This window comes from Cenococcum geophilum, assembly GCF_001692895.1.
Source record: "Cenococcum geophilum 1.58 unplaced genomic scaffold K441scaffold_84, whole genome shotgun sequence".
Classification (NCBI taxonomy): domain Eukaryota; kingdom Fungi; phylum Ascomycota; class Dothideomycetes; order Gloniales; family Gloniaceae; genus Cenococcum; species Cenococcum geophilum.
The window spans coordinates 356,758-381,546 of NW_027137642.1; the positions used below are offsets into that span (position 1 = coordinate 356,758).

Sequence of the window (24,789 nt, forward strand, 5' to 3'; positions counted from 1 at the left end):
TATAGTATAAGGCCACCCAGTAGAGAAGGAAATATGCTAGATAATAGAGCGTATATAAGGAGCAAGGGCCCTACAAAGAGGTATTACGCCTAAGCTTATAAGTTAAAAAGCCCTCTATCTATAAGTGGTAGAGAGAGAATAGGAAATATAAGAGCTACTATAACACTTAGCGCTACGCTAGTAGAGCACTATAATAATAATAGAGGATATAGGGCCACTAGTATAGGTAGAGATCTACTATATACATCGCAAGATAGGTAGATATTAAGTAGAAACAATGCTAAAAGAAGGCGGTAAAAGCGTAGAGAGGAACTACGTGGAGCACCCTATAAATAATATTAACTTTCTCCCTATATAAAGGACAGATAAAGGCAGAATTTATAGCCGCCTTTTTATTATAGATAGAGGTCTTAGAACTAAATATATATCCAGTAAGCATCTATATCCTAAATACTATACTATACGTATAAATAGCCTATATAGTTAGTACGCTATATAATACTCTTCTATAACTATTATATAGTAAAAGACTAGCTATTTGCTAGGGCGGGCATAAATAATATTACCTAAATATTATTTATAAGTAGGGGCCTATATAAAACAGTATAATAGTTTATAGGTTAAGAAGTCCTCTAGTAGTTATAGATAGCGTATAAGATCTAATAGGAGGACATAGGGGGATACGCCCCTTTTTAGCCCCTTAGGGACTAAATAACCCTACTAAGCTAAAGGCGGCTTATAGGCAACTTACTATACCCTCCTACTACCCCCTAACCCTTCTAAGATACCTTAGAAGTATAGTATAAAAGGTAAATAGGCTAGGCGTAGGCAGAGCGCGTAAGACTAGCTAAAAGGATACACCTAGGTTTTTCCCTTATTAGGGATTTTTCCTATAAATAGAAAGTAGAAGCCTATATAGACCTAGTAAAGGGACTAAATTAGGCAATAAATAAATAATAATAATAATAGCTAGGATATAATAGTCCTAGAATTTATAGATAATATAAACCTAATTATATAGCGAAATATAGTAGTAGAAAACTATACTAGGCTAAATTAGGCATAAAATAGGTACATTATATAGGCAAAACAATATAGCGCTAAATTCGTACTAGATAATTATTAGCTTATCTACTTTATAAGGGAAAAAAAGGGTAAGTAGCGACCTAGCCTTAATAGTGAATATCTAGAGCTGCGAAGTAAAACTAGAAGCTACCCTTAAGGTCCTAGGGGTTTAGATAAACTCTAGGTTAAACTAAAATAAGTATATTATATAGGCGACTTATAAAGAAGTAGTAGTATTATAAATTACTACTTTAATATAAGGACCCTCTTTTAAATATATACGCCTACTATATATAGTAGTAGTAAGGCTAATAATGCTATCCAGCTCCTAAATCTAGGGCTTAGGACTAGGCGGTAAGGTACTAGTAAAAAGCTCCCTAGCGCTACTTGCTAAGCTATAAAACTAGTACCTATATAGAACTATAGGGGCCTATAAAAGAATACTACGCGCTATACTAGAACGTAAAGTAGTAGTTTTACTACTAGACTTATATAGTAACTTAACTACTATATAGANAGTAGTTATAGTATAAGGCTACCTAGTAGAAGAAAATATATACTAAATACTAAAATATATATAAGAAGCAATAGCCCCTTAAAGAGGTAATATGCCTAAATATACTAGCTAGGAAGCCTACTACTTATAAGTAATAAAGAGAGAAAAGGAAATATAGAAACTATTAGCTTACTAGGCGGAGACCTAATACTATACTANTAGAGCGCTATAATGGTAATAGAGGATAAAAGGTTACTAATATAGATAGAAATCTACTACACTAATTATAAGATAGGCAGATCTTAAATAGAAGCGATAATAGAAGAAGGTAGTAAAAATATAAGACGCAGCTATAAAGAACACCCTATAGTTAATATTAATAAAGGTAAAATCTATAGTCGCCTTTCTACTATAGATGTAGGGTTTAGGCCTAAATATATAACTAGTAAGCATCTATATTTTAAATACCTTACCTTAATATATATATNGGTGGCCTATTTAGTTAGTACGCTATATATTACTATTTTATAGTTACCGCTTAGTAAGGGACTAGCTACTTACTANTATAGGTATAAACAATATTACCTAAATACTCTCTATAAGTAGAGGCTTATAGGTAGTAATAAGATAGCTTATAGGCTAAGAAGTTCTTTAATAGTTCTAAATAGTATATAAGATCTAATAGAANGATACTAAAGGGTACGCCCTTTTCTAGCCCCTTAAAGACTAAATACCCCTACCTAGCCGTAGGTAGTACGCTAGCGAATTACTAGATACTTCTACTACCCCCCCTAAATATTCTAATATACCTAAAAAAAATAGTATATAAGGTAGACCTAAAGATATAAAGATATATTAGTTTTATATATTTTACCTTTACTAAACTAATATATCTTTATATCTTTAGGTCTACCTTATATACTATACTTTTTAGGTATATTAGAAGATCTAGAGGGGGCAGTAGAAGTATCTGGTAATTTATTAGCGTACTACCTATAGCTAGGCAGCGGTATTTAGTCTCTAAGGGGCTAAAAGGGGTATATCCTTTAGTGTCCTCCTATTAAATCTTATATACTATTTAGAACTACTAAAAAACTCCTTAGCCTATAAGCTATTTTAATACTACTTATAGGCCCCTACTTATAGAGAGTATAAGTAATATTATTTATACCTATATTAGTAAATAGCTAGTACCTTAGTAAGTAGTAGCTATAGAAAAGTAGTATATAGTATACTAACTAAATATTCTATCTATAAGTGTATTAAGGTATAGTATTTAGAATATAGATACTTACTAGCTATATATTTAGGCTTAAAATATCTATCTATAGTAGGAAAGCGGCTATAGATTTTACCTTTATTAGTCCTTTATATAGGAGGAGTATTAGTATTAACTATAGGGTATTCTATATNGCTACGTCTTATATTTTCACTACCTCCTTCTATTATCGCTTCTATTTAAGGTCTACCTATTTTGTAATAAGTATAGTAGATCTCTATTTATACTAATAGCCTCTTATCCTCTATTACTATAGTAGTACTCTACTAGTATAGCGCTAGGTCTCCGCCTAGTAAGCTAATAGTTCCTATATTTTCTTTTCTTTCTTTATTATTTATAGGTAGAGGGCTTCCTAGTTAGTATACTTAGGCGTATTGCCTCTTTAAGGGGCCCTCAATCCTTATATACGTTTTAGTATTTGGCGTATATTTTCTTTTACTAGGTAGCCTTATACTATAACTATTCTTTATATAGTAGTTATATTAATATATAAGTCTACTAGTAGAACTACTACTTTATATTCTAGTATAGCGCGTAGTGTTTTCTTATAAACCCCTATAGTTCTATATAGGTACTAGTTTTATAGCTTAGCTAATAGCGCTAAGGAGCTTTTTATTAATATTTTACTACCTAGTCCTAGGCCCTAGATCTAGGAGCCGTATAGTATTATTAGCCTTACTATAAATAAATAAATAAATATCTATAATTAATTACTAGTATAAAAATATATATCTATACGCCTATATATTTATATAAAGCTCTATATAAAGCTCTATATAAGGCTCTATATAAAGTTATATATAAGGCTCTGCATAAAGCTTTATACAAGGCTCTACACAAAGCTCCGCTCGAAGCTCTACTTAAAGCTCTACTCGAAGCTCTGCTCAAAGCTCTGCTTAAAGCTCCTCAAAGCTCTGCACAAGGCTCTGCACGAAGCTCTGCACGAAGCTCTGCACGAAGCTCTGCACGAAGCTCTGCAGAAGCTCTGCACGAAGCTCTACGCGGAGCTCTGCGTAGGGCTCTGCGTAAGCCTCTACTAAAGCTCTACATAAGGCTTTATTAAAGCTCTGCGCGAGGCTCTACCTAAAGCTTACCCCCTTCCATAAAGCAAATCTATACCTACTAGTAGTCCTTAGTTATTATTTAAAGCTAGCTCGTCAGTTTGGGTACTCTGGCTGCGATAGGAAGAGGGCGGCGGTGGTCGTAGGAAAGGTGCGGCTGCTACGACTCGGGCGCGTCGGGCGCGATAACGAGATAACGAATTGGAATCGGGCAAATCGGGCAACGTAGTCTTCTTCGCCAGGTTTGATTTGGTAATTCTAGCCATCAGGAATAGCTTAGGGAGCTATAGAAGTTGAGATAATTTGGCTTAAAGTAGGTGTATATAGGCCTAAATACCCCGCGCGGGACTAACAAAAATCCGAACCGTGTACCAGACCTTCTAACGAAGGTCTTGCCAAAAGCGGCTAGCGGCTTGGCAAGGTAAGCCTTGGCAAGAAGGTCTGGGAACGAGACAAATGCGTCTACACGCGTTTCCTGCTTACATAAGCAGAGTCCCTTCTTGTTCGGTCTCCGCAGTAACTACTTTGGTATCCGTAGTAGTCACCCCGGACCCCGTAGATATAGGCCTATATCAGGGCCTATATTCCTCGTAGTTAGATTCCATAGCTTCATTCATTCATTCCAATATCATTCAGTTCATCAACCCCTTTGCCGATACCTTCTCTATGAATTACGGAATCTTATCACAAACTAGTCTACCATTAGTAGACCAAAAGCACCTTCCCATTCTAGCAGAGAACTCACCCTCCAGCAGCGAGCCCTAGAGAGATTAGTATACACATAATGAGTGACCTAGCCTAGATGAACTCTACCTAGGGACAAAGGGTATAGCAGGCTTACCGGGGAGGATGCGTATCGTGTATCTCCGAGCTATTAACCAATGCACGAATAGCAGAGTAGATCCTAGAAAACAGCCTCATTTCTTCATCTCGGTCAGCAGAAAGTTCTGCGAAATCGCAAACGTCGGCGCAAGACTCCGAGCCCTGGGTACTGCAGTCGCGCGAAGCGAATATCAGCGCAGTGACCTTTCACTCGGCCACCGAAAGGTATAATCGCGAGCAAGTGTCTTTGCACTCCCGCCTCTCTGACGCTCACCACAGCTCGCAGTAAAAGACACGACCACCACACCACGGCATAAGGATGGAAAAAAGGAGTTAAAATTCTCGCTCTCAAAACACCAAAACCCGGCACATGCATGCAGCGCTACCTCTTCCCCAGCCTAACCCAGCTAAGCCAATCCAGTTCAGCCCTTCCCCCAACCCCGCAATCCCACCATCCAAACACAACCCCAAAAAGCTTCAAAAACAAATTTAAAAAAAGGAGTCCACAAATATATAAGCGAGCGCGTTCTTCCGCAAAATAACACTTGGGGGAATATAGCAAAAGTGTTCAATAGATACATACAGAGAGAGAGAGAGAAAGAGGGAGAGGGAGGTTATGCAACCCAGGTATCCGTACTAAAAACGACCGAGGGAAAAAAAATCCTATTATAAAAGCAAACGCTCCATACATGCCTGATATATCGAGAAAGAGAGATGTGATGTTGTGCGTACCGATACTGACAGCAAAAAATAGGAAAGGACTGGGGAATATGCAAGCCTAGCGCGGTAACGCTGGCGCTCCAGAGGACGGCTAAGGAAAAAGGGGAACCGATCAAGCTCTTTCTTTCCCCGGTTGAAAAGCCCACGCGCGTCACGGTGCAGAGGGCTCGATTACAACGTGAACAAATAGGCGGTGTGACGAATGGTAAGGTCGCAGCGTGATTGGCGTAGTGGTATCTTGTGTGGCAAGGAGGCCGTGTCGTCGTTGGAGGGGAAAAACCACTATACGTCCCCATAGTAGCTTTTCCTGGGGTGAGGGTGGCGGGCATGCTCGACTTTCTCTTCTTCATGACGCATCTTGACATGTCCATGATCGGGGGTACACGTTAGGGAACGACGGTACCGTGTCGGTGGGCGGGTAACAGGGCCCGCAGGAGCTGCTGGGGAAAAGAGAGGTTACGGCCACCAGCCCATTTTGCGATAGCTCTCGAGCACTTTTTCGATTTCGTCTTTAGTTAACTGTGGGTGCAGGTACCTGTGCCGCACGGTCCAATCAGTGTCCGCAAATTTCCAATCGGGATTCCTCTCCACCTTCGGGTTGGACTTACTGGAAACCTGTTTCCCTCTCAAATAGGCTCCCGTCTAAACTCAAATCTGTATCTTTCAATAACTCCCTTTCCATAAATGGACTGAGTGGGGTCGTCTGGCTGATTCCTGCCTTCGACTGAAGATCTGCCCAAGGGTCCAAGGACTCATCGTTTACCTCATCTACGACATGATCGAGGTTCAGACGGGCAAATGTTGAAATGATGGTGCCGTAGAAGCCTGTGTCGATGTTGAAAGTATCGTGGATTATTTTGGCCATGATACCTTGTGCTATAGGCCGCCAAACATGGGTGTGTTAGTGCAAGTAAAGTCACGCATACCTCTCCTTCGCTCCGATAATGATTCATGCAGAGCGATGGATAAATGGAGAGAAGGAAACTCACAGGTATTGCCGTGGTCCACAATATTAAACACCGGGACTGGTTTCCTGGGTGGAGGGACCTTCGTATACCACTCCGCGGCTGTCCACAGTGACCTAACAGCATCTTCCACGTGTACCGTGTTCGTCCTCAAGTCTTCCTTCCACAGCCACTTCATCTCTTTCCCCAAGAACTGGTAAACCCGCGCCATGCACAGCGCCGTTGAAATGAACTTGCTCGTGTATGGGCCATAGACATGGGCCATCCGCAACACCATCAAGTTCAAGCCTTCAATCTTTGCCAGGTCCTCCTCCGCCGCCAACTTCCACTTGGCGAGCTTGAGCCAGGGCTTGAGTTTGTCCGTTTCTTTCCGCGGCACGCTGTCGGGTCTGTATACCATGCCGGTGCTGAGTTCGACGAAGCACTTGACGTTGCGTTTCGCCGCCTCGCGACCCACGGCCATGGACAGGTCGTAGGAGCGCACTCGGTACACCTCATCCTCCTGCGAGTAGCGAGTTTCGCCGCCGCAGTTGAAGACATAATCGAACTCCTTGCCGTTGGCGCGGTTGAAGACGCGTGGTAGGGATTCTATATAGCCAGAAAGCAGCAAAAGTCAGAACTGGTCTAGACGGGCATTACAGGGCTTGCTATAGCTCATGGATGAGGGGAATATACGCACGTTCTCGCGATGCGTCCGCTTGCATGAACTTCTCTCTCGAGCACGCTTCTTTGAATTCGGGCGCCAACCAGGCTAGTTCCGGGAGGTGCTTGTCGACGAGCCTTACCTCGGATGCGAGCTTATGTTCGTGAATATAGAGGGCGAGGAAGCGGCCCACGTAGCCTGGGGTATCAACATCAGTACCCGGTCTTCATATATCTAGGAAGAGCAGACGTGTAGAGATAGAGATTCGATCGTGTTGTAAAAATGCTAGATGCGTACCCAAACCTCCAATTATCAGGACGGCAGGCTTCTCCTCCATGGCGGGGTTGCTCCGTGCCGCATCGTCGGCCATGACGAGGTAGTGCGGAAAGCTATCTCCTCTGCTACCGGTGTATGCAGACAGAGCGGCAGCAAAACTACAATGGCGGTTAGATGCGTCGGATGGTGGCTGTTTGGAGTGGTTGAAGCTTGGTGAAGCGTGTTTGATAGTCGGTCGTCAAGCTTGATGATTGATTCGATACGGTCAAGACTTCGTAGGCATGCAATTGCAGGGAAAGAGGGAATTAGGGTAGGGCAGTAGGGTAGGTTGGCGAAGGAAGTCCCGGCGGACCGCTGGGCGGACGGGCGGATTCAAGTTTCTTTCAATGCAGGAGTCAGTGACCCGCAGAGTCGGTTGGTGGGGTAGGCTTGGAGCCGGGTCGAAAAGGGCTGCAAACCACCATCGTCGCCTCCGCCATTATTCTTCGTTCCCAGGAACAGCCTGCAAATCGCTCCATTTCCCGCGCGCTGCCCACCACTAGCACCCACTGCCATTTGACCATGGCCAAGGGGACTACGGCACCTTCCCACAATACCAGCGACACCAACGATACCAGCGACACCAGCGACACCAGCGACACCAGCGACGCCAGCGACGCCAGCAACACCATTGCCCGAGAGCCCCCAGCTCGTGGCCGAGAAGGCGACGGAGGCGGTGGAGGCGGCGTAGGCCACCTCAAAGCGGACATGCACGTTCGCGCCAAGTACGAAAATGACGGCGTGTGGCGCTTTTGCCCGTCAATTTCAGGAAGTCGTGAGTGCACCTCAACGTTCATGACGGGCAGCAAGTGCGGAGAGAGACACGAGAGGCTTGTTTGGAAGCAGCATCTCCGGCGTCGAGCAACCGATAGGGAGCCGCCTCGTTTTTACTTTCTGTTGCTGACAAAGTGAACATGAGCGAATGTGAGTGAACATGTGTGAACAGGATTGAGCACTTGTTCCCAAGATAGCCCCGTTGCATCACCTGATGGGAGCCGCAACTTTGCTGAACGATGGCCCGGTCCATGGTGTTGACCGCTTCCAATGCCCACCTCCCCCAGACCTATATTGCTTCTTCCCCGTGGAACACGCCCTCGAAAACTAATACGGTTGCGTCACGGGACGTTCACGGCTGTTCTTATTCCCACGGCATTCACCGCCGTCAACCGCATCTGATGAGGCTTGGGAAATCACTTGCTCCATTAAGCTGGATTCAATATTTCCCTCATTCGCCTATCTCGCAGGGGCGTTGGCATTGGAATGCATGCGCAAAAGATTTATTTTGATCTTATTCTAAATCCTATATGATGGGCTAGATGGGGTGCGCTGGATGCGATGACCCGCAGCTGGCATACGGGATCGTCCCGCACTCGCATCATGCTCGTGCTTCTGCTTGTAATAGTACGAGACGCCTGCAGCCATGCGGTCAAGGAGTACTGTGTGTAACGCGACTTTTATGAAACGCAATCGACTCCATTGAATGTGAAAATGCCGGGGAGCATGATGAGAACCCAATCGCTATGCATCATGGACCACTCTCAAGAACCGCAAATAACCAAATGTGAGATGAGAAACCCAACACCGCCTCCGAACCATACCNCATGAGGCATTTCACCCGCTGTTGTGACGAAAAGGATCCGGATGGCTCGGAAAAAGGCTCAATTACTTAGAATTCCCAGTCTTCATCGATAGACTGGATTGCCCAATCGAACTTCTCGCGCAGCGTCTTGGAAAAGAACCGCTCAATCGGGACATTGAACTTCTTAGAGAATACAACGGTGAGACGAGGATCAATATAGTTCTAGCGACAGCTTGGTCAACAGTACACTACAACACTCGGAGATGGGTAAGGACTTACGATTTTGGAAGTTCCAAGGGCGACTTCCTTGTTATTATCCTTGTCGTCTTTTTGGACCTTCATTGTCTCGATGCGCTGCGTGAGCTTTTCAAGATTGGCTTCCATCTTCTCGATTGTCGGGCCCTTGCCTTCCGCCTCTACTTTGCCTGTCTTGTTCTCATGCTTGAACTTCTTCTCGAGGTCATCGGCGACCTGCAGACGTTCCTCCAGTTCATTGGGCTTCATTTCCTTCTGGCCTTCGGCAACAAGTTTCTCATTATCCTTTTCAAACTTCTTGCGGATTTTCTGGCGTTGCTCTTCAACAAGAGCCGCCTGGTGTTCCTTGACCCATTCATCATCTATATCCTCTGGTCTTTCAAAATACTCAACACCTCTTTTCTTCTTCAGCTTAGGGTCAATATCTAGCATCATCTGCTTCACACGCCATTGTTGATATCGGAGGCCGTTGATCTAGATTAATGTTAGTATTTGATAGATACTCATCACAGATATGACAAACCTTCTCCTCCATTTTCTCAATCTGTCCAGCATGGCCAGCAGCGACAGTACGCTTGTGATTACAAAGAATAGCCACTTTACGGTTGGCATCATTGTAATCCTTTACTTTCTCTACAATGCTACCAGTTGACTTCATCTCTCTCAGCAGTTTAGCCATGGTCCAGGAAGCGTTATAGGTACGGAAGACTTTGGCTGTCAGTCCCTGCATGTAGCTGCCCAAGTGCTTGTTGAGTGCCGAAGTCTATGAGTGATTAGCTATTGAATACACATAACTTGTAGGGAATTCTTACTGTTAGTCGGTCGAAAATGTCATCATCCGTTGTCTTTGGCGGCTTCTTGAAAATCTTCAAATTCTTGAAAACTTGCTGATCGACCTCAACCTCATCATAAAACCGAATACTATCCTTACCTAGGAAGTCGAAAATAACCGTATTCGGAGGCCTCAGAGTAATATGCTGGTACTTTAGAGAACAGCAACCGACAGTATCTGCTTCGTCTTCACCCTTCTCATTACCAGCACGAAGTGCGAACTGATCGATTAGGTAAATAGCAGTGGCGCGCTGACGATCAGCCATGACTTCTGACTTTAAATCTCTCTTGTAATCATCACGAATACGATCAATGTGCTTCTTCAGCTCTCGGGCCTTTTCGAATTTCTTATAGTCGCTCTGCCCCTTGATATCGGAATTTGCTGCCAACATGACATACTTGTATGCACCGTTGATGTTTTCCTGCCACATAGCAAGCCAAGTTCCTTCCTGGTCGTGCTTGACCTCCTTCCAGTAGTGGCCTTCAGGGGGTTCAGGGACCTTAGCCTCTTTACCAACGTTGATAGTAATCTGCTCTGGCTGAACACGCTGCTTGACTTTGCCAGTCTTGGGGTGTTCGCCACGACCACGGAAAAGGCCAGGAGGTTCGACTCTGAAATTTCCAACCTTCTGTTTGCGGCCATCCCACATGCAGTACATGTAGGGCGCTTCAGCCTCATCCTTTGCCGCTTTGAGTGCCTTCTTCTCTGCTGCAGACATTGCCTTCTTCTTTGCGCGCTCTGCCTCGTAGTATTCAAAAATGGGTTTGAAGTCGCACTTTTCGAACTTCTCGATCTTGACTTTGTTGCCATTTTTGTCTTTTCCATGCCCAGTCTTGTCTAGAACCTTTTTGAAGTCTTCGAAGAAATTTTTGTTGAAGGTAGGATTCTCTACGTTATGAGTAGAATTAAGCATACCACCATAGAAGCCTGCGACTTCTTCTGCGTCCTTATGAAGGGATACAGGAATGCCATCATAGAGCATCTTGACGGAAGAAGGCAGAAGTTCGTATTCTGGGGGAAAGACTACACCGGCGTGCTCTAGAGTAGTCCACTTCTTAGTGCCATCACCATTTGCTGGATCTTCCCACCATTTGTACTGCTCCTCCTCTTCCTCGGCCTCACGATCTTGTTCTGTTTCTTCCTCCTTTTTTACCTTAGCCTTGGGTTTCTTGGCCGGTGTAGATGTCTCCGATTTCGCTTTGGCCTTCTTTGGAGCCTGAGTTTTGCGACTGAGAGGAACGTCATCAGAGTCATCCTTTACCCCGTTGGTCTTCTTGGCAGATGCTGCTGGCCTCTTCTTAGCCAGGGGCACATCATCGTCACTTTCGCTCGCGACCTTTGATCTTCTCTTGTTGCCAGCAGCCTTTTTCTCTTCCTTTCTGATCGCCTTTGCCTCCTTCTCAGCGGCCTTTTCGATCTGCGCCTTTTCTTTGGCAAGTTTAGCGCCCAAGGGAGTATCTGAATCCGACGACTCGCCAATTTGCGCCGCGGTCGCTTTTGGAGGCTTTTTGGCTGCTGGTCTGGGTCTATGCGCAAGAGGCTCATCGCTGAGCTCAGAATCGGTTTCCACATGAGCCTTCGCGGCTTGTGAGGTTCTTCGGCGCTTACTCTGTCGAAGAGTCAGCGAACTGAATGCAGAACAGGGCCAGATTTTGACGCACCAATGGTTTATCATCGTCCTCGGAGCTGCTTGCTTCCTTGTAACTCTTGCCATTCGTGGTATTGTTTCGAGCCTTCCGCTTCCCATTCATGTGGCCGTTTGCAAGTGGCGTGTCCACGTCCATCTCTTCCACAGGACCCATGCGAATGGAAACACCAGGGTCGACGTGACCGTTTGAGGGTTTCCCTTTGCCCATGGCTTTATCGACGCTTTTGGGTATTCGGTCTTGCGACTTCACTGCACGTGGGAAGGAGAGTTAGTAGATGTAGAAAATGTAGAAAATGTGGTGAAGTTTGATGATGATAAAGTAAAGTCAGGCTAGGGTGGATCTTTAGTAGAACTATGGGGACAATAGGCCAAAAGGAGCAACGTGGACAGTGCTTGCGAGTAAAACAATCCACCTTGCGAAACGTCAAAATGTAGTGAGAGAACTCACCTCCATTCGCCCTGCCCTTCACAAGGGGCACATCGTCGTCTGATGAAGACATTTTGACGGGAGGCTGCTGCCGCGGATTAGGTACAGGAAGAAAGCCGGATTATTTTCAGCTTTGGAGCCGGACGCAGCGCCAGTGAATCTGGCGAATAAGCGGGAGCAAACTGAAGTATGTGTCGGCAGACAGCCGCGCGCGAGGTGGTGTGCAAAGTGGGTGATGGTGTTGGAGGAGGGTCGGGAGTGGCAGAGAAGAAAGGCAGAATGGAGAAGAAAAAGAGGAGGGATTCGAGAAAGTCTTAGCACACGGACAATAAGAGCCTCGTCCTCCTGAAAGCAGTCCTTTAACTTTGAGGAATTTATCTGACTAAGCGGAGTATCCCGCTTCCGTACTAGCGCCCTGAGCAACTTTCACCCCGAAGCTTCCCATTATTGACCCGTCAGGCCGACAGCAGAAGCAGAAGCAGAAGCAGTCGTCAACGCAACCAGGGCCGGCTGTCCGATATTTCTCTCCGCTCCATCTCACCTCCATCAGCTCCATGATGCTCTCAAGAGCTGCTCGCCCGGCTCTAAGAGCTAGCGTCGCGGCTGCCGCTCGGTATGAACCCACGATACACAACAATCCGTCCCGTCTATTCTCCATCCAATTGGCATCAGATATTGACTGCATCTCAATTGTATAGCCCGGCAACGCTCAACACCACAAATGCTGCTAACTACGCAACGTTGCGCGAAATCGAGGGTCGCCTCAAGTCAATTCGGAACATTGAGAAGATCACCAAGACAATGAAAATCGTCGCCTCCACCAAACTCACCCGCGCCCAGAGGGCCATGGCCGAGTCTCGGACATACGGACAGACGTCAAACACTGTTTTCGAGCAGGCCGAGACAAAACCTGTTGAGGGAGAAAGCAAGAAGACATTGATTGTTGTCTGTAGCTCGGACAAGGGTCTTTGCGGTGGTATCCACTCCGGCATGTCCAGAAAGACAAGGAAGATATTACTGGAGAAGCCTGACACCGATATTGTTATCCTGGGAGAGAAGTGCAAGGCGCAATTGGGTCGATCCAACGGCAAGAACATCATCCTCAGCTTCGCCGGTATTGGCAAGGATGTGCCTACTTTCGCCAATGCCCAAGCCATTGCCGACCAGATCTCGCTGCTTCCCACAGACTATGCATCGATTCAAATCATCTACAACAAGTTTATCAATGCTACTAGCTATGAGCCGGTGGAAATAGAGGCTTTCTCCGAGGAGGCCATTGCCAACTCCCGTACGTTTACCTGAATATCAAAGGTATACGCCTACTAATTGGGCTACTAGCCAACTTCGCTGCTTTTGAAATCGACGATGAGGTCCTTGCTAATCTTCGCGAGTATGCACTCGCCAATTCGCTCTACTGGGTATGTTTGGATGGTTTCACCGACGCCATAACATTATACTAATTATTAATTAGGCTCTTGCCGAAGGCCATGCATGCGAGCAATCTGCACGCCGAAATGCCATGGATGTAAGACACCCAAGTTCGATTTTTGCTGTACAGGTTCTAATTACCTTGTCGCAGAACGCTTCCAAGAACGCCGGAGACATGATCACCAAGTTCCAGATTCTTTTCAACCGCACTCGTCAAGCCGTCATCACGGGCGAGCTTGTCGAAATCATTACGGGTGCTGCTGCCTCCGAGGGTTAAAGCGATTTTGCAAAACTTACCAGTGTCCTATTGTCCAAAGAACCTCGGCTCAAGATGCATTCAATCGCCCATATGTAGAATAAGTATTGTGCTGTTCATAGGTTTCCTTTGTTTCAAGCCGTCCACAAATGCATCGTGAAGTTCTATTTTTCCGTATACCCGTGACCTCATGACAGGATGTTTCAATGCAGAATGCAGAATGCAGAACTAACTGTGACCGTCTAACCGTGAGGGCTTTGATCTCGTTCCGGAGGCCTCGCAAGCGATGCGACAACCCTGTACCTCAGCCCTATCTGATGCGATCTAACGCTTTAGGACTTCAACAGCTTGACACGGGGGGAGGCGTCGTTCGCCTGCGTGCATTTCAAACAAACGGTGAAACATTTATTAACTAGCTGCAACACATTAATTAACATAACGTGTTACAGGCTAGAAAGGGGTCCTAGACGAAAAAGTTATAATAGTTTTTCTATTGACAAGATTTTTCTGTTTATTGTTGTTGCCTGAGGTGCCTCACTCACGCTGTAAGCGCTTCTTCGTCAGGTCCTGTTGATGCCAACACATCAACACCGGCCCTCCCATTTAAAACAAGTCCCAGCTCTGATGCCTGCTACAATTGGCTACCTCTCGTTTTCAATAAAGAATTTGCCCGTCCTTCTAATCTTCACCTTCGTTCTTTTCTCACTCTCCGAAATTGCATATTCTTAATTCGACTTGTCAACATCAACTCTCCTCTGCTCATAGCAGCCTGCACATAATCGCTCTAAAGATTAATTCCCACCCCAGTTCTAGTCACTGAGAATAATTACTTAGCGCTCTTCTTTCTCTCGAGTCATTCCAAACTCATTGACAGAAGTAATTGCGATTGCGCTGCCAACGCGAGACATCATGGCAACCGAGTCGCAAACAACCTACAGCGAACAAAAAAGCGAGCTGCTTCAAGTCAAACACCTTTTCCTCAATCGACAGCATAGACAGTGCATATCGCGATGCGAAGAGCTTCTTGCCGAAATAAGCAGAGATGTGAGTACATCATTTCGAGATAGGATCTGATCGTCTTCTTTACCTCTAAATCCAGTAGCCCAGAGGAGTAGCCCAGGCGATATCATAAGTGACACAACATGCTAATTCCTAAGTCAGATACACATCCACACGGCTTCATTGAACTTCTATATTGCTCTCTCACACGATGCAGTCGCTCGAAGCATGCACTATCACTCACCTTACCGTCTTCCTACACTCGATCTAGCCGAGCAACACTATCTTGCCGCTCTCACCGCACTCTCCGCACCAGTTTTCACAAAATCATCCAACTCTCTTAAAACAATTAAGGAGGACTCCGACCATTCAGATGATGAAGGCAGTCTCATAAGCTCACACTCACAATCAAATCGTTCCTCTCTCAATTCCCACCGCTCCTCTATGAGCTCCAACTCTACATATGCAACCTCTGTCTCTGATGATGTCTCAGAGCCAGGGACTCCCACCAAGAAAACTGTGCGCTTCTGCACCTCACCTTCCCACGTCATTCCGAACGACACCACAGGCTCCCTGCAGCATAGCCCTGCCACCTGCGCAGCCCTCATGTCTCCGAAAGATCGTCACGTGGAACGTTACAATGTTCACCTGACCGGCTTTATTAACATGCTGCACTCACATATCGCTAGCGTGCGTTATCTGAAGCATGTCCCACCACCGACTCACTTCGAACGCTCTAGCTCCCGCAACTCGAATCCGACCTCGAGGTCGCGATCTACTAGTCAAGGCCTGCGCGGTGGAATGAGTAGGACGGTTGTGGAGTTGGAGGCATTGCGTAAGAGACGGGAGAACCTGCCGCCGAGGGAGAGATTCAACCAGTCGAGATATGAGGAACTGTGCCGCAAGGCATTGGCAGAGCTGTGATATGTCGAGCTGAGCTCTGACAAAACAAGGTTAACGAAGCAATGGGTTGACAGCAGGACTACGAATACCCGCCGCCGCGACGGAACGACTATAAATTTCGAGAATGGAGAGTTTATGACAAAATGACGCGGACGAACTATGGACGGACTGGAGGATTCAGAATTAGTGGGCATGACTATATAAACGGCGGAAGATCCTCTCGAATGCTTTGCACAGGCGTTTATTTGCCCTTTTTTGGACTACGAGTAATGTGGTCAGATATACCCAAATGCTTTATGTTGGTACTGCCCTTGCTCGGTGGATGGTGGTGCGGCGATGCAAAACTTATATCGGCTTTCGGAAAGATCTGCTCTTGCTCTCATTCTGTTTTTACGGCCGTGGCTTTACTTCTTTTGATGTTCATATTTTGATCCTTGACAGCGATACCAGTGCGAGTCGAGGAGGATACCTCATAACTCTCACATAGCTACAACTGACGGAATAACTTTTTGAGTTAATTTTAAACAGTGACATAGTGACACGTGTGCCATCTATCTCCCTTGAAATAGCCGTCTCATCCAATATAAAGCCCGCCCAACCTCCATAACGCCATGGCTATGCGAATCAGACCCTTTTACCCATTTCACCTAAACCCCACTCCTGCATCTATCTCATTAGCCCCTCTAATCCCCTCTTCATCCGCTGACACTTCACCTTCAGCACCCTCACGCTCTCCAAAAATAGCTCGTCGCTATCCCACTGCCCGCTGCTCTCAATCCTAAAGATAAAATGATCCCTGACCCGCCCCAGCTTGACCTTATCCTTGAACTCCTCGTGCCTCAAGCACTCCCTGGACACCGTATCGCGCATCGGATCCACGACCACGGCCTTGACCTCCCTCTCATGTCCCTCGTACCCACTGCCCTTCCGCGCCGCCTCCTCCGCCGTAACCGGCTGCAGCGCAATGACGCCCCTGGGGAAGCAACGGGCGAACTTGCGCGCGTCGGCGCCGAGGATCGGCGCCGCAATGTTAATGGATGGCATCAGGCGGTACGACGCAGTGGCCACGGGCGAGAACTTGGCGTGGTCGGCGCCGATGCCCTTCATGCAGTGCATGCGCAGGTCGATGCACTGCCCCGGGCGCAGCTTCGCGATCAGGATGTCTGGGTGCACGGGCGCGATGGGCGCAGAGGGCGGAAAGTAGGTGTTTTGCTGGCCGATGGGGTGGAAGGTCATGTGGTGTGCGTAGACTGTGGAGTAGAGGCGTTAGGGCTGTGCTGTCGCCGGGACTGCCGGGCAGTTACGGGTGCGGCTTACCGTTGTGGTTGTTATAGAGCCTGTTCGGGTCGGTTTCGCCCGCAGTCGCTTTTTCGAGTCCTTTCTCTTTCCAAGTGCAGGTTACGTTTAGCATTAGGACGATGGTGTTGTAGTCGGATGGCGTGCTGGCTCTGGGGTCATCATCTGTGGGCTTCTTGTACCATTTCATCCAGTTTAGACCTTCGCGGTTGCCCTTAAGCGGGATGAGACCGAGACGGTGGGAAAGGACTTCGTCTTGGATTATGGAGGTGTTGTTATAGATGAATACGTCTTCAATGGCGAGGGTAGGGACTTCAGCGATCAAGATGCGCCGAAAGGCGTTTGCGACTGACGCATCTAGACCGATGAGAGAGAAAGAGGCGTCATGCTGGGCGTTGGTGTGGAATTGAATTTTGAAATTCTATAAAATTTTAGTAAAAAAAGTACATAGAGATCGCAGCATCTTAATATGCCTTCTTGAAGTGCTCCAAGTCCCAGGAATGGTCCTCTCCAGGCCAGTGGCCGGGAAAATCTGTGGAGGTGATATGCGTGACGGTTTCGGCGTTAATGCCTACTATCTGTGAAGGTGTTAGCTGAGATGAAAATTCATAGATATGAGCACATACATACCCTCCGCCTTTCCAGCTCTTCTTGACTTGGTGTGACCATTTTCAAGAGTGATGCTCATATCATGGCGGGGCATCTTCGATATGAAAGCTCCTCGAACTTTTTCGACGCCTCGGAAGCAGAATCGGACCGATGCGAGTTGTCGACGACTTCACCGTCACCATTGACTTATCTCCCCTCTACGTCACCCTCTCAATCTCCTCTCCTTACGTCAATTGGTAAGGGCAAACGGCCTTGGACTGTCCCACGGTCACAATGCCGGTCCCCTTTGCTCGTCTTGCCGGTCACACGGCGAAACGGCTCTGCCTCACCCCACGAACACAGTTCGCTTCCCTCCCACGACGCTGCATCTCGACCTCCCTCCCTCGTCGCTATGCTGAAGCAAGCTATGAACAACCTTCGGGAACACGCTTGATCCCTGTTGATCCAACATTCAGTCACCCGACAGAAGAGAACTCGGATAGCATGAACCCTGCTACCGACGACGCGAGCAATCCGGAACATCGCAAGATTAGGCATTATACCGTCAACTTCGGGCCCCAACATCCAGCTGCGCACGGCGTGCTACGCCTCATTCTCGAACTCAATGGCGAGGAAATTGTGCGGGCGGATCCCCACGTTGGACTGCTACACCGCGGGACGGAGAAGCTAATTGAATACCGGACATACTTGCAAGCACTTCCCTACTTTGACCGATTGGACTACGTCTCCATGATGACAAATGAGCAATGCTTCTCGTTGGCCGTGGAGAAGCTACTGAACATTGAAATTCCGATACGGGCCAAGTATATCAGGACTCTGTTCGGCGAGATTACTCGAATTCTGAACCATCTCATGTCAGTGCTTTCACACGCTATGGATGTGGGGGCTTTAACACCATTCTTGTGGGGATTTGAGGAACGTGAGAAGCTTATGGTAAGTATTACTGCATTTGGTGCATCAAATAGAACTGCACATCAGCACGGGCCTTATTTACAACAATCGTCCTAATATCCGACAATAGGAATTCTATGAACGTGTCTCTGGTGCTCGTCTCCACGCCGCCTATGTACGTCCTGGCGGTGTTAGCCAAGATATCCCACTCGGCCTGCTCGACGACATCTATCAATGGGCCACCCAATTCGGCGACCGCATTGATGAGACGGAAGAGATGTTGACGGATAACCGGATTTGGATCGGGCGTACCAAGGGCATCGGTGTTGTCTCTGCTGCCGATGCGATCAACTACTCATTCTCGGGCGTCATGCTTCGTGGCTCCGGTGTCCCGTGGGATGTCCGCAAGTCTCAACCATATGACGCTTACGACCAAGTAGAGTTTGACGTTCCTGTTGGCGTGAATGGCGACTGCTATGACCGCTACCTCTGCCGCATGGAGGAGTTCCGCCAGAGTCTCCGCATCATCTTCCAATGCCTGAACCAGATGCCTGCCGGCCCCGTCAAGGTCGAGGACTATAAGATCGCGCCACCGCCACGTGCAGCCATGAAGGAGAACATGGAAGCGCTCATTCACCATTTCTTGCTATTTAGTAAAGGATACAGCGTTCCCCCTGGTGAGACATATAGTGCAATTGAGGCGCCCAAGGGCGAGATGGGCGTGTTCTTGGTTAGTGATGGTAGCGAGAGACCATATAGGTGCAAGATCCGTGCGCCAGGTTTCGCCCATTTGAGCTGTATGGACCAAATCTCAAGAGGCCATTTGTTGGCCGATGCGGTGGCTATTATTGGAACTATGGATCTTGTATTTGGAGAGGTTGACAGGTAAAAGTATAGAAAGTAGTGGTCGGGTCTGTGATTAACTTCAAGAATTAGAATGAGGTGGAGCCATTGGGTGCACAAATGGCTGCGGATGGGGCTGGCTTCTCGGTTGACTGAAGCTTTCTATAGACGCTGTATATATTGTATATCCAGGTTAAATCGCATTGGTGATTGTTCATTCACTCCTTTTGGAGCTTCTAGAGGCGCATTGACTTTCAATGGCTACCTTACAGATATCAGTGGATTAGATTAGATGCGAAACTAGCTTGGAACGCTGTAGACGTATCCTAATACCGGTATTGGTTTACTTGGACACTTTCCGCCACTCCACATCTCTAGTCCTCAAAAAGATATATGTAATGGAAAAGATGCTGGCTGAGGCACCACCAGCAGGGATGTTTCATAAAAAGCAATCCACGATCGATCTTTGATGCTTCGATCTGGCCAAGAGGGTGCTAGCAGCATACGTCATTGAAGGAGGGGTGGATGAGGGGCAGAACAGGTACGGATCTCATCCACTGTTGTTTATTCTTCAACTCTCCAATATCAACTGTTCGAGCTTCAGGATTGAAGTCATTTGAAAGCTAACTTCGAGTAAGTTAATTGAATTCATTCAGCCTCTGCATTGTTTTATTTAGTCTGGGGTATTCACTCTATTTACTCCATTCAGCCCTCTAGAAGCCGGGCAGTCTGTAAAGCGACTGATCTCATAACCTTCGAACTTGACAGCCTATTTCACAATTCGTTTTACCACAGCGAACTACTAAATCTATTGAACTAACCAACGCTCTCTGGCTCACAGCCAACCATGTCCTACAACGACAACTACCAGGGCGGCGGTGGCCGTCGCCACGACGATGATAACTCCTACGGTGGAGGCGGCTACGGAGGGGGTGGAGGTGGAGGCCATCGTCGTGGCGATGACGACGACTCCTATGGCAGCAGCGGGCGTCAAGGCGGAGACAGCGAGTACGGCAGAGGAGGCGAATACGGCGGCGGAGACGACTCCTACGGCGCTGGAGGTAATCGTCGCCAAGACCAAGGATACGGAGGTGGAGATGATACGTACGGCGGAGGAGGCAATCGCCGTCAAGAATACGGTGATGGTGGAGGCGGCGGAGGTGACTACGGCAACGAGGGCAGAGAGCGGCGCCACGGCGACTCCTCGCACACGTCCTACGGCGGAGGTGGCGGTTATGGCGGCGGCAGCGATGACTTCTCCGGCGCCGCGCAGCATGCCTCTCACCATGCGGGCGACAGCGGCGACTCGTCACTCTTCAGCAACGCGCTGGGCATGCTGTCTGGCAAGAAGCAGCATCTCCAGAACGAGGATATCGATGAGGACGACGCGGTGCGCCAGCATCAGCAGATGTATGGTGGAGGAGGCAGTGGCCAGCAGGCCAGCTCGAACAATATGGGTGCTGCGGCGGCGATGCAGGCCCTAAAGATGTTTACAGGAGGTCAAGGCGGAGGGCAGGGTGGTGGTGGAGGGGGAGGGCAGAGTCAATTCATTGGGATGGCGATGGCGCAGGCGTCAAAGTTGTTTGATCAGCAGAGTGCACAGGGGAACACGGTGAGTTCTACTTCCTGCCCGTTTGCTCTATAGTGCTCCATTGTAGAAGATAGGAGAGTGAGATGAAATTGATTGTGGCAACAGCACCCGAGCGCAACCAAGCAGGATGCCGTCTCCTCGGCAGCTCAAATGGCGCTTAAGATGTACATGAAGTCTGAGATGGGTGGTGGCGGTGGAGGAGGTGGAATGGGAAGTCTTATGGGTTTTGCTAGCAAATTCATGTAGATGTTATTCCTCTGCGATGGTAATTACCTTGATATTCATATCAGTCTTGGAAACTGTTCCAGGGACTTTTAACTTCCATCTCATTACAGCACAGAAGACAGCGCAATCATAATCATTATGGACTGACAGAGACGAAATCACAATCGAAATCACCCAGAAAGCGTTCCCCGAAACGCATTAGTCTAGTCAAGTAACTCTACTCCTCCGCTCCACTCTCCCCTTCTCGTACAGAAGTCCCATGCACCATTTTCACAAATATACAGGCTGTCCTCTCTTTCCCCTATCTCGATTGATAGCTGTGGGGAACATCGAAATATTTTGGTAAGCTTACGTAGACCGAGCCTCGCTGCTTGAAGAAGGCCAGCGGTGGTGTTTTAGAGGAGCCAACAGCAAGCTAGCAGCTGAGCATCATGATATTTAATTTCGGTTGTCGTATTGTAGCATGTATCATACAATCCGAATCCAGTTGTACAACGTGTTTCATGGTGATTGTAATGTGAATAGAAAAAGGTAACAGCAGTCACGGAATAGCCTTTTTGCTGGCAGAAGGGGCTTGGTCACTTAAGAGCATCGGACATCTGAGAGTCAGTCTCGTCGCTGTTGCCTCAGTTTTACAGCGGGGTTGGTGGCTGCAGCCCATCAATCACAAATCGCCGCAATCTAACATTATTCAGAGCGCGGGAATTAGATTTGGAGCATGTAGCCTGATTTTCTTCAAGGCATTGCTGAACAATTCTGCTCCTTCTCATACATACAATTTCGAAGAGTAACAACTCCATAAAATCCGGAGCCTCTATGTTACACCAACAGAAACCCGCTTCCCCTAATTCAAGACCTCACTCCCCTCCAAACGTCTTCTCCAACTCCAGCACTTTCCTCGCTGCATCCCCAAACGTCTCCTGCATACTACTCAAGGCTAATCCCAGCACCTCATTTCCCTCGCCCGCCTCCATTCTCACCGGCACAACTCCAACATCTTTGCCCGTATCCTCAGGCAAGCGGCCCTTCAGCGCAGGAATGCCGCCATCTTCCTCGCTCTTCTCAGATAGCGCACGGAGCGTACTAACCATAGAGGAAGCAGATAGCGGCATCCCGCCAACCAAGAAACGCTTATTCGCGGCCCCTGGCACCGTAAGAGCGCGCACATGCGCCGTCGCCAGGTCCCGAACATCGACGTAGCTCGGGAAGAGGAACGAGTGCGTAAACGGCACCTCGGCATATGTGCCATTAAACAGGCTATAAAGCACATCGGTCGAGTAGTTCATCTTCTTGATGCTCGTGACGGACTGGATGGGTGGACCGAAGATCAGTGCGGGCAGCAGGACCGTGACGGTGAAGTGCGGCTTCTCGGTCTTAACGAACTCCCACACCGCGAGCTCAGCTTCCTTCTTGCTGCTGCAGTAGCTGATGTACGCGTTCTGCGCCTTGCGCGCGTCGTCTTGCGTGATGTTGCTCCAGGTCTCGTTAGTGAAGACGGTCGCGGTGAGCTCCTCAGGCGAGCCCGTCGTCATGGAGTTGACGCTGCCGGTGATGGCGATGGATTTGACGGTTGCCGCGTAGGCGGCTGCGGAGCGGAGCAGCGAGATGTTGCTCTGGACGCCGGGCTGGAGGAAGTCGCGGTCGAAGTCCGTGTTGGCCGGGTTGTCGAGCAATGGCGCTGCGACGTGCACAACCTAAGTGTATCTGATGAGTAACTCGTCATGAATAGTGAGTGAGAGTCTGCGTACGTGGTCAAATTGTTCGTTCTTGAAGATTTTGTCCCAGGCTCCGTCCTTGGCGTAGTCCTCTACAACAACAAAGTCTAGCTTCCCTTTCCATTCCGGGTGCGTTCCGAGCAATGCTTCTCCGGCAGAATTGCGACGAACGCTGCCAGTAACGGTGTGGCCCTCAGCGATAAGCTCGCTGATGATGTGGGCAGCGACGAAGGCATTCGCGCCGGTGACCAGTGTGTGTGGCATATTGAAGATGATGGTTTTAAAGAACCTACGAGGATGATACGATTGATGATAGCTCTTAGGAAATTGAAAGACTTAGAAAACGTTTGCTTATTTGATAGGGTGCTTGTGAGAATGGATTTTGACTTTAGACTGATGAACTGCAGATACTCTAGTGAAGTAGAAAGACCACTGTCACAGAAGGCAGCAGGCCTTTATGAATTTCAGCACTGGGGGTACAAGCTGGAGAAGTATAGATGCAGCTCACAGGAAGGTGCATCATGGGCGTGGAACTCTGCAAGCCTCTGTTGCACATCTCAGCATTTCCTCAATGCTTTACAAACCTCGGGCCAGTGCGAAGACGCGAGAGCGAGGATACAGAGTGCCCCCAAACCTTCAGCTAGATTAGAATGTGCGATGGTAAAGATAGAGAATCAATGACAAAACCTATGTGCAACCCTGTTCGAAAGTTGTAGATGTCTTGGCCTCTTGGCTGCTGCAAGTGGAGCCAATTCACGAGGGGAAACGGGACTCGGCACAGACGGAGGCTTGCTGACTCTTCCACCCCCTCTCCTTATCAAACGCTCCGTGGTGGAATTTTAACCAAACTCAGTTAGATCAGCTCGTGCTTAGTTACAGAGCAGGCACGCTGGAAAATCGCTTATATCTTTGAAATTCTAAAATAGAACGTCTAAGAGCTTATAGGCGTTATTTTAATAAAAATTTAAAAATTTAAAAATTTTAAATCCTTTTATAAGTTATAGCCTAACTACAATAGGCATAATATATTAAGTTTTTTAAGTAATTAGACGATAGAAAGATAGTAAAGTTTAGCAGTGATTTAAAAATCTAGTGGTTAATTACCCTAAAATCGTGACCACAAATTTCGTTGATTAATAAGGAGCAGTACGCCCGTGCACCGCACTAACGATCCACGGAGGGTCTGATTTATGACATAACTCTTTTCCCCATTTCAAACCCCGACAGCGATGCGATTTGAATTTGTTTCACAAGCGAATGCTATGGAAAATTCGCGGAAATCTTTTTGCATCAAGACAAACGGTAGCACGGCAGTGAGAGGAGGTGCTTGTGTGGACTGCCGCTCGAAAGACCAGATGCTTTGTGGTTCTTTTACACGTGACTTCCCAATTGTATATAGTGTATTCTTGGCAGCCACAAATTTAGGCCAAGCTTCCCCCCTTGAGATACAGAGGAATGAACCAGCTCGGTACAGCCCGAAAACCGCAGCATCACGTGCCATTTATCATTGCCTTGTGCCATTTTCATCCAACATAACTGTTAGGCATGGGAAAAGTTTGAGCGTTTCTGAATATGTGAGCATCCCTCTGTTGCTAATCTATAAACTGGGTTCTGAGTAGATCTTTTACTAGTGAAGTAGGAGACGAAATATGTGCTAGAAAATTCTTTCTCGCTGCAGTAATTAAGACGCAGAAGAGCAAAAAAGACACATAAAGTCAACGGCTTCTGGACTTCCACCGTGTCTTCGACCTCTAGATCAACTCAATCCACGCTTGACCACACACGGAGATGACGTCCCAACACATGCCCAAAGCTCTTCTCAGACTCGCCGACCCTACCTTACACGCCCAAATACGCAGAGTTCCTCCGTGCGAGCCAGAATTGTATGCCAAGCCCTCACAAAGATGGCAGCCCACCGATCGTCTC

General features: G+C 47.4%; 9 protein-coding genes across 9 annotated transcripts; 4 read left to right on the forward strand and 5 right to left on the reverse strand.

Moving 5' to 3' along the window:
- Window positions 1–5,899: 5,899 nt before the first annotated feature.
- K441DRAFT_593610 (NAD dependent epimerase/dehydratase family protein) lies at window positions 5,900–7,388 on the reverse strand (the record flags this gene model as incomplete). The annotated part of the gene is made up of 5 exons (XM_067644920.1): window positions 5,900–5,978; window positions 6,052–6,319; window positions 6,433–6,996; window positions 7,088–7,249; window positions 7,349–7,388. 5 exons carry the CDS (start codon window positions 7,386–7,388, stop codon window positions 5,900–5,902), a joined length of 1,113 nt encoding a protein of 370 aa, XP_067497079.1.
- Window positions 7,389–7,571: 183 nt separating this feature from the next.
- On the reverse strand, window positions 7,572–8,271 carry K441DRAFT_352402 (uncharacterized protein). Its single transcript, XM_067641319.1, has one exon. It carries the CDS (start codon window positions 8,161–8,163, stop codon window positions 7,723–7,725), a length of 441 nt encoding a protein of 146 aa, XP_067497080.1. The 5' UTR covers window positions 8,164–8,271; the 3' UTR covers window positions 7,572–7,722.
- A 328-nt stretch (window positions 8,272–8,599) lies between these two features.
- Window positions 8,600–12,426, reverse strand: K441DRAFT_670571 (topoisomerase I). The gene is made up of 6 exons (XM_067650299.1): window positions 12,129–12,426; window positions 11,694–11,929; window positions 10,013–11,641; window positions 9,724–9,963; window positions 9,225–9,674; window positions 8,600–9,167 (listed from the first exon to the last, which is right to left on the reverse strand). Exons 1-6 carry the CDS (start codon window positions 12,178–12,180, stop codon window positions 9,033–9,035), a joined length of 2,742 nt encoding a protein of 913 aa, XP_067497081.1. The 5' UTR covers window positions 12,181–12,426; the 3' UTR covers window positions 8,600–9,032.
- Window positions 12,427–12,452: 26 nt separating this feature from the next.
- K441DRAFT_670572 (putative ATP synthase subunit gamma, mitochondrial) lies at window positions 12,453–14,203 on the forward strand. Its single transcript, XM_067650300.1, has 5 exons — window positions 12,453–12,720; window positions 12,806–13,395; window positions 13,446–13,525; window positions 13,579–13,632; window positions 13,687–14,203. The coding sequence occupies exons 1-5, from the start codon at window positions 12,665–12,667 to the stop codon at window positions 13,810–13,812; spliced, it is 906 nt and encodes a 301-aa protein (XP_067497082.1). The 5' UTR covers window positions 12,453–12,664; the 3' UTR covers window positions 13,813–14,203.
- Window positions 14,204–14,700: 497 nt separating this feature from the next.
- Window positions 14,701–15,765, forward strand: K441DRAFT_701162 (uncharacterized protein; the record flags this gene model as incomplete). Its single annotated transcript, XM_067653310.1, has 2 exons — window positions 14,701–14,835; window positions 14,953–15,765. The coding sequence occupies 2 exons, from the start codon at window positions 14,701–14,703 to the stop codon at window positions 15,712–15,714; spliced, it is 897 nt and encodes a 298-aa protein (XP_067497083.1). The 3' UTR covers window positions 15,715–15,765.
- A 250-nt stretch (window positions 15,766–16,015) lies between these two features.
- Window positions 16,016–17,680, reverse strand: K441DRAFT_709309 (putative DNA-directed RNA polymerase I and III subunit Rpc40). The gene is made up of 4 exons (XM_067653844.1): window positions 17,620–17,680; window positions 17,463–17,567; window positions 17,011–17,410; window positions 16,016–16,943 (listed from the first exon to the last, which is right to left on the reverse strand). The coding sequence occupies exons 1-4, from the start codon at window positions 17,656–17,658 to the stop codon at window positions 16,360–16,362; spliced, it is 1,128 nt and encodes a 375-aa protein (XP_067497084.1). The 5' UTR covers window positions 17,659–17,680; the 3' UTR covers window positions 16,016–16,359.
- Window positions 17,681–17,871: 191 nt separating this feature from the next.
- Window positions 17,872–19,378, forward strand: K441DRAFT_691101 (putative NADH-ubiquinone oxidoreductase 49 kDa subunit; the record flags this gene model as incomplete). The annotated part of the gene is made up of 2 exons (XM_067652452.1): window positions 17,872–18,531; window positions 18,620–19,378. The coding sequence occupies 2 exons, from the start codon at window positions 17,872–17,874 to the stop codon at window positions 19,376–19,378; spliced, it is 1,419 nt and encodes a 472-aa protein (XP_067497085.1).
- A 1,203-nt stretch (window positions 19,379–20,581) lies between these two features.
- K441DRAFT_490334 (uncharacterized protein) lies at window positions 20,582–21,169 on the forward strand (the record flags this gene model as incomplete). The annotated part of the gene is made up of 2 exons (XM_067641976.1): window positions 20,582–20,944; window positions 21,029–21,169. Coding segments are annotated over 2 exons (504 nt in total), but the record flags the coding sequence as incomplete, so codon positions are not given.
- A 650-nt stretch (window positions 21,170–21,819) lies between these two features.
- Window positions 21,820–23,448, reverse strand: K441DRAFT_622776 (NAD(P)-binding protein). The gene is made up of 2 exons (XM_067646018.1): window positions 22,897–23,448; window positions 21,820–22,842 (listed from the first exon to the last, which is right to left on the reverse strand). The coding sequence occupies exons 1-2, from the start codon at window positions 23,125–23,127 to the stop codon at window positions 22,006–22,008; spliced, it is 1,068 nt and encodes a 355-aa protein (XP_067497087.1). The 5' UTR covers window positions 23,128–23,448; the 3' UTR covers window positions 21,820–22,005.
- Between the last annotated feature and the right edge of the window lie 1,341 nt (window positions 23,449–24,789).

What these genes read in the sequence shown, in the direction of transcription:
- K441DRAFT_352402 (XM_067641319.1), bottom strand. Translation starts at nt 8,163, where the DNA reads ATGAACGTTGAGGTGCACTCACGACTTCCTGAAATTGACGGGCAAAAG.
- K441DRAFT_670571 (XM_067650299.1), bottom strand. Translation starts at nt 12,180, where the DNA reads ATGTCTTCATCAGACGACGATGTGCCCCTTGTGAAGGGCAGGGCGAAT. An exon ending in GAAGGGCAGGGCGAATGGAG is followed by an intron (nt 11,930 to 12,128) that starts GTGAGTTCTCTC and finishes TCCCACGTGCAG; the next exon opens with TGAAGTCGCAAGACCGAATA. An exon ending in ACATTTTCGACCGACTAACA is followed by an intron (nt 9,964 to 10,012) that starts GTAAGAATTCCC and finishes AATCACTCATAG; the next exon opens with ACTTCGGCACTCAACAAGCA.
- K441DRAFT_670572 (XM_067650300.1), top strand. Translation starts at nt 12,665, where the DNA reads ATGCTCTCAAGAGCTGCTCGCCCGGCTCTAAGAGCTAGCGTCGCGGCT. An exon ending in GGAGGCCATTGCCAACTCCC is followed by an intron (nt 13,396 to 13,445) that starts GTACGTTTACCT and finishes TTGGGCTACTAG; the next exon opens with CCAACTTCGCTGCTTTTGAA. An exon ending in CACGCCGAAATGCCATGGAT is followed by an intron (nt 13,633 to 13,686) that starts GTAAGACACCCA and finishes ACCTTGTCGCAG; the next exon opens with AACGCTTCCAAGAACGCCGG.
- K441DRAFT_709309 (XM_067653844.1), bottom strand. Translation starts at nt 17,658, where the DNA reads ATGGTCACACCAAGTCAAGAAGAGCTGGAAAGGCGGAGG. An exon ending in ACTTGGAGCACTTCAAGAAG is followed by an intron (nt 17,411 to 17,462) that starts GCATATTAAGAT and finishes AAAATTTTATAG; the next exon opens with AATTTCAAAATTCAATTCCA. An exon ending in GCTCTATAACAACCACAACG is followed by an intron (nt 16,944 to 17,010) that starts GTAAGCCGCACC and finishes TCTACTCCACAG; the next exon opens with TCTACGCACACCACATGACC.
- K441DRAFT_622776 (XM_067646018.1), bottom strand. Translation starts at nt 23,127, where the DNA reads ATGCCACACACACTGGTCACCGGCGCGAATGCCTTCGTCGCTGCCCAC. An exon ending in AGAACGAACAATTTGACCAC is followed by an intron (nt 22,843 to 22,896) that starts GTACGCAGACTC and finishes AGATACACTTAG; the next exon opens with GTTGTGCACGTCGCAGCGCC.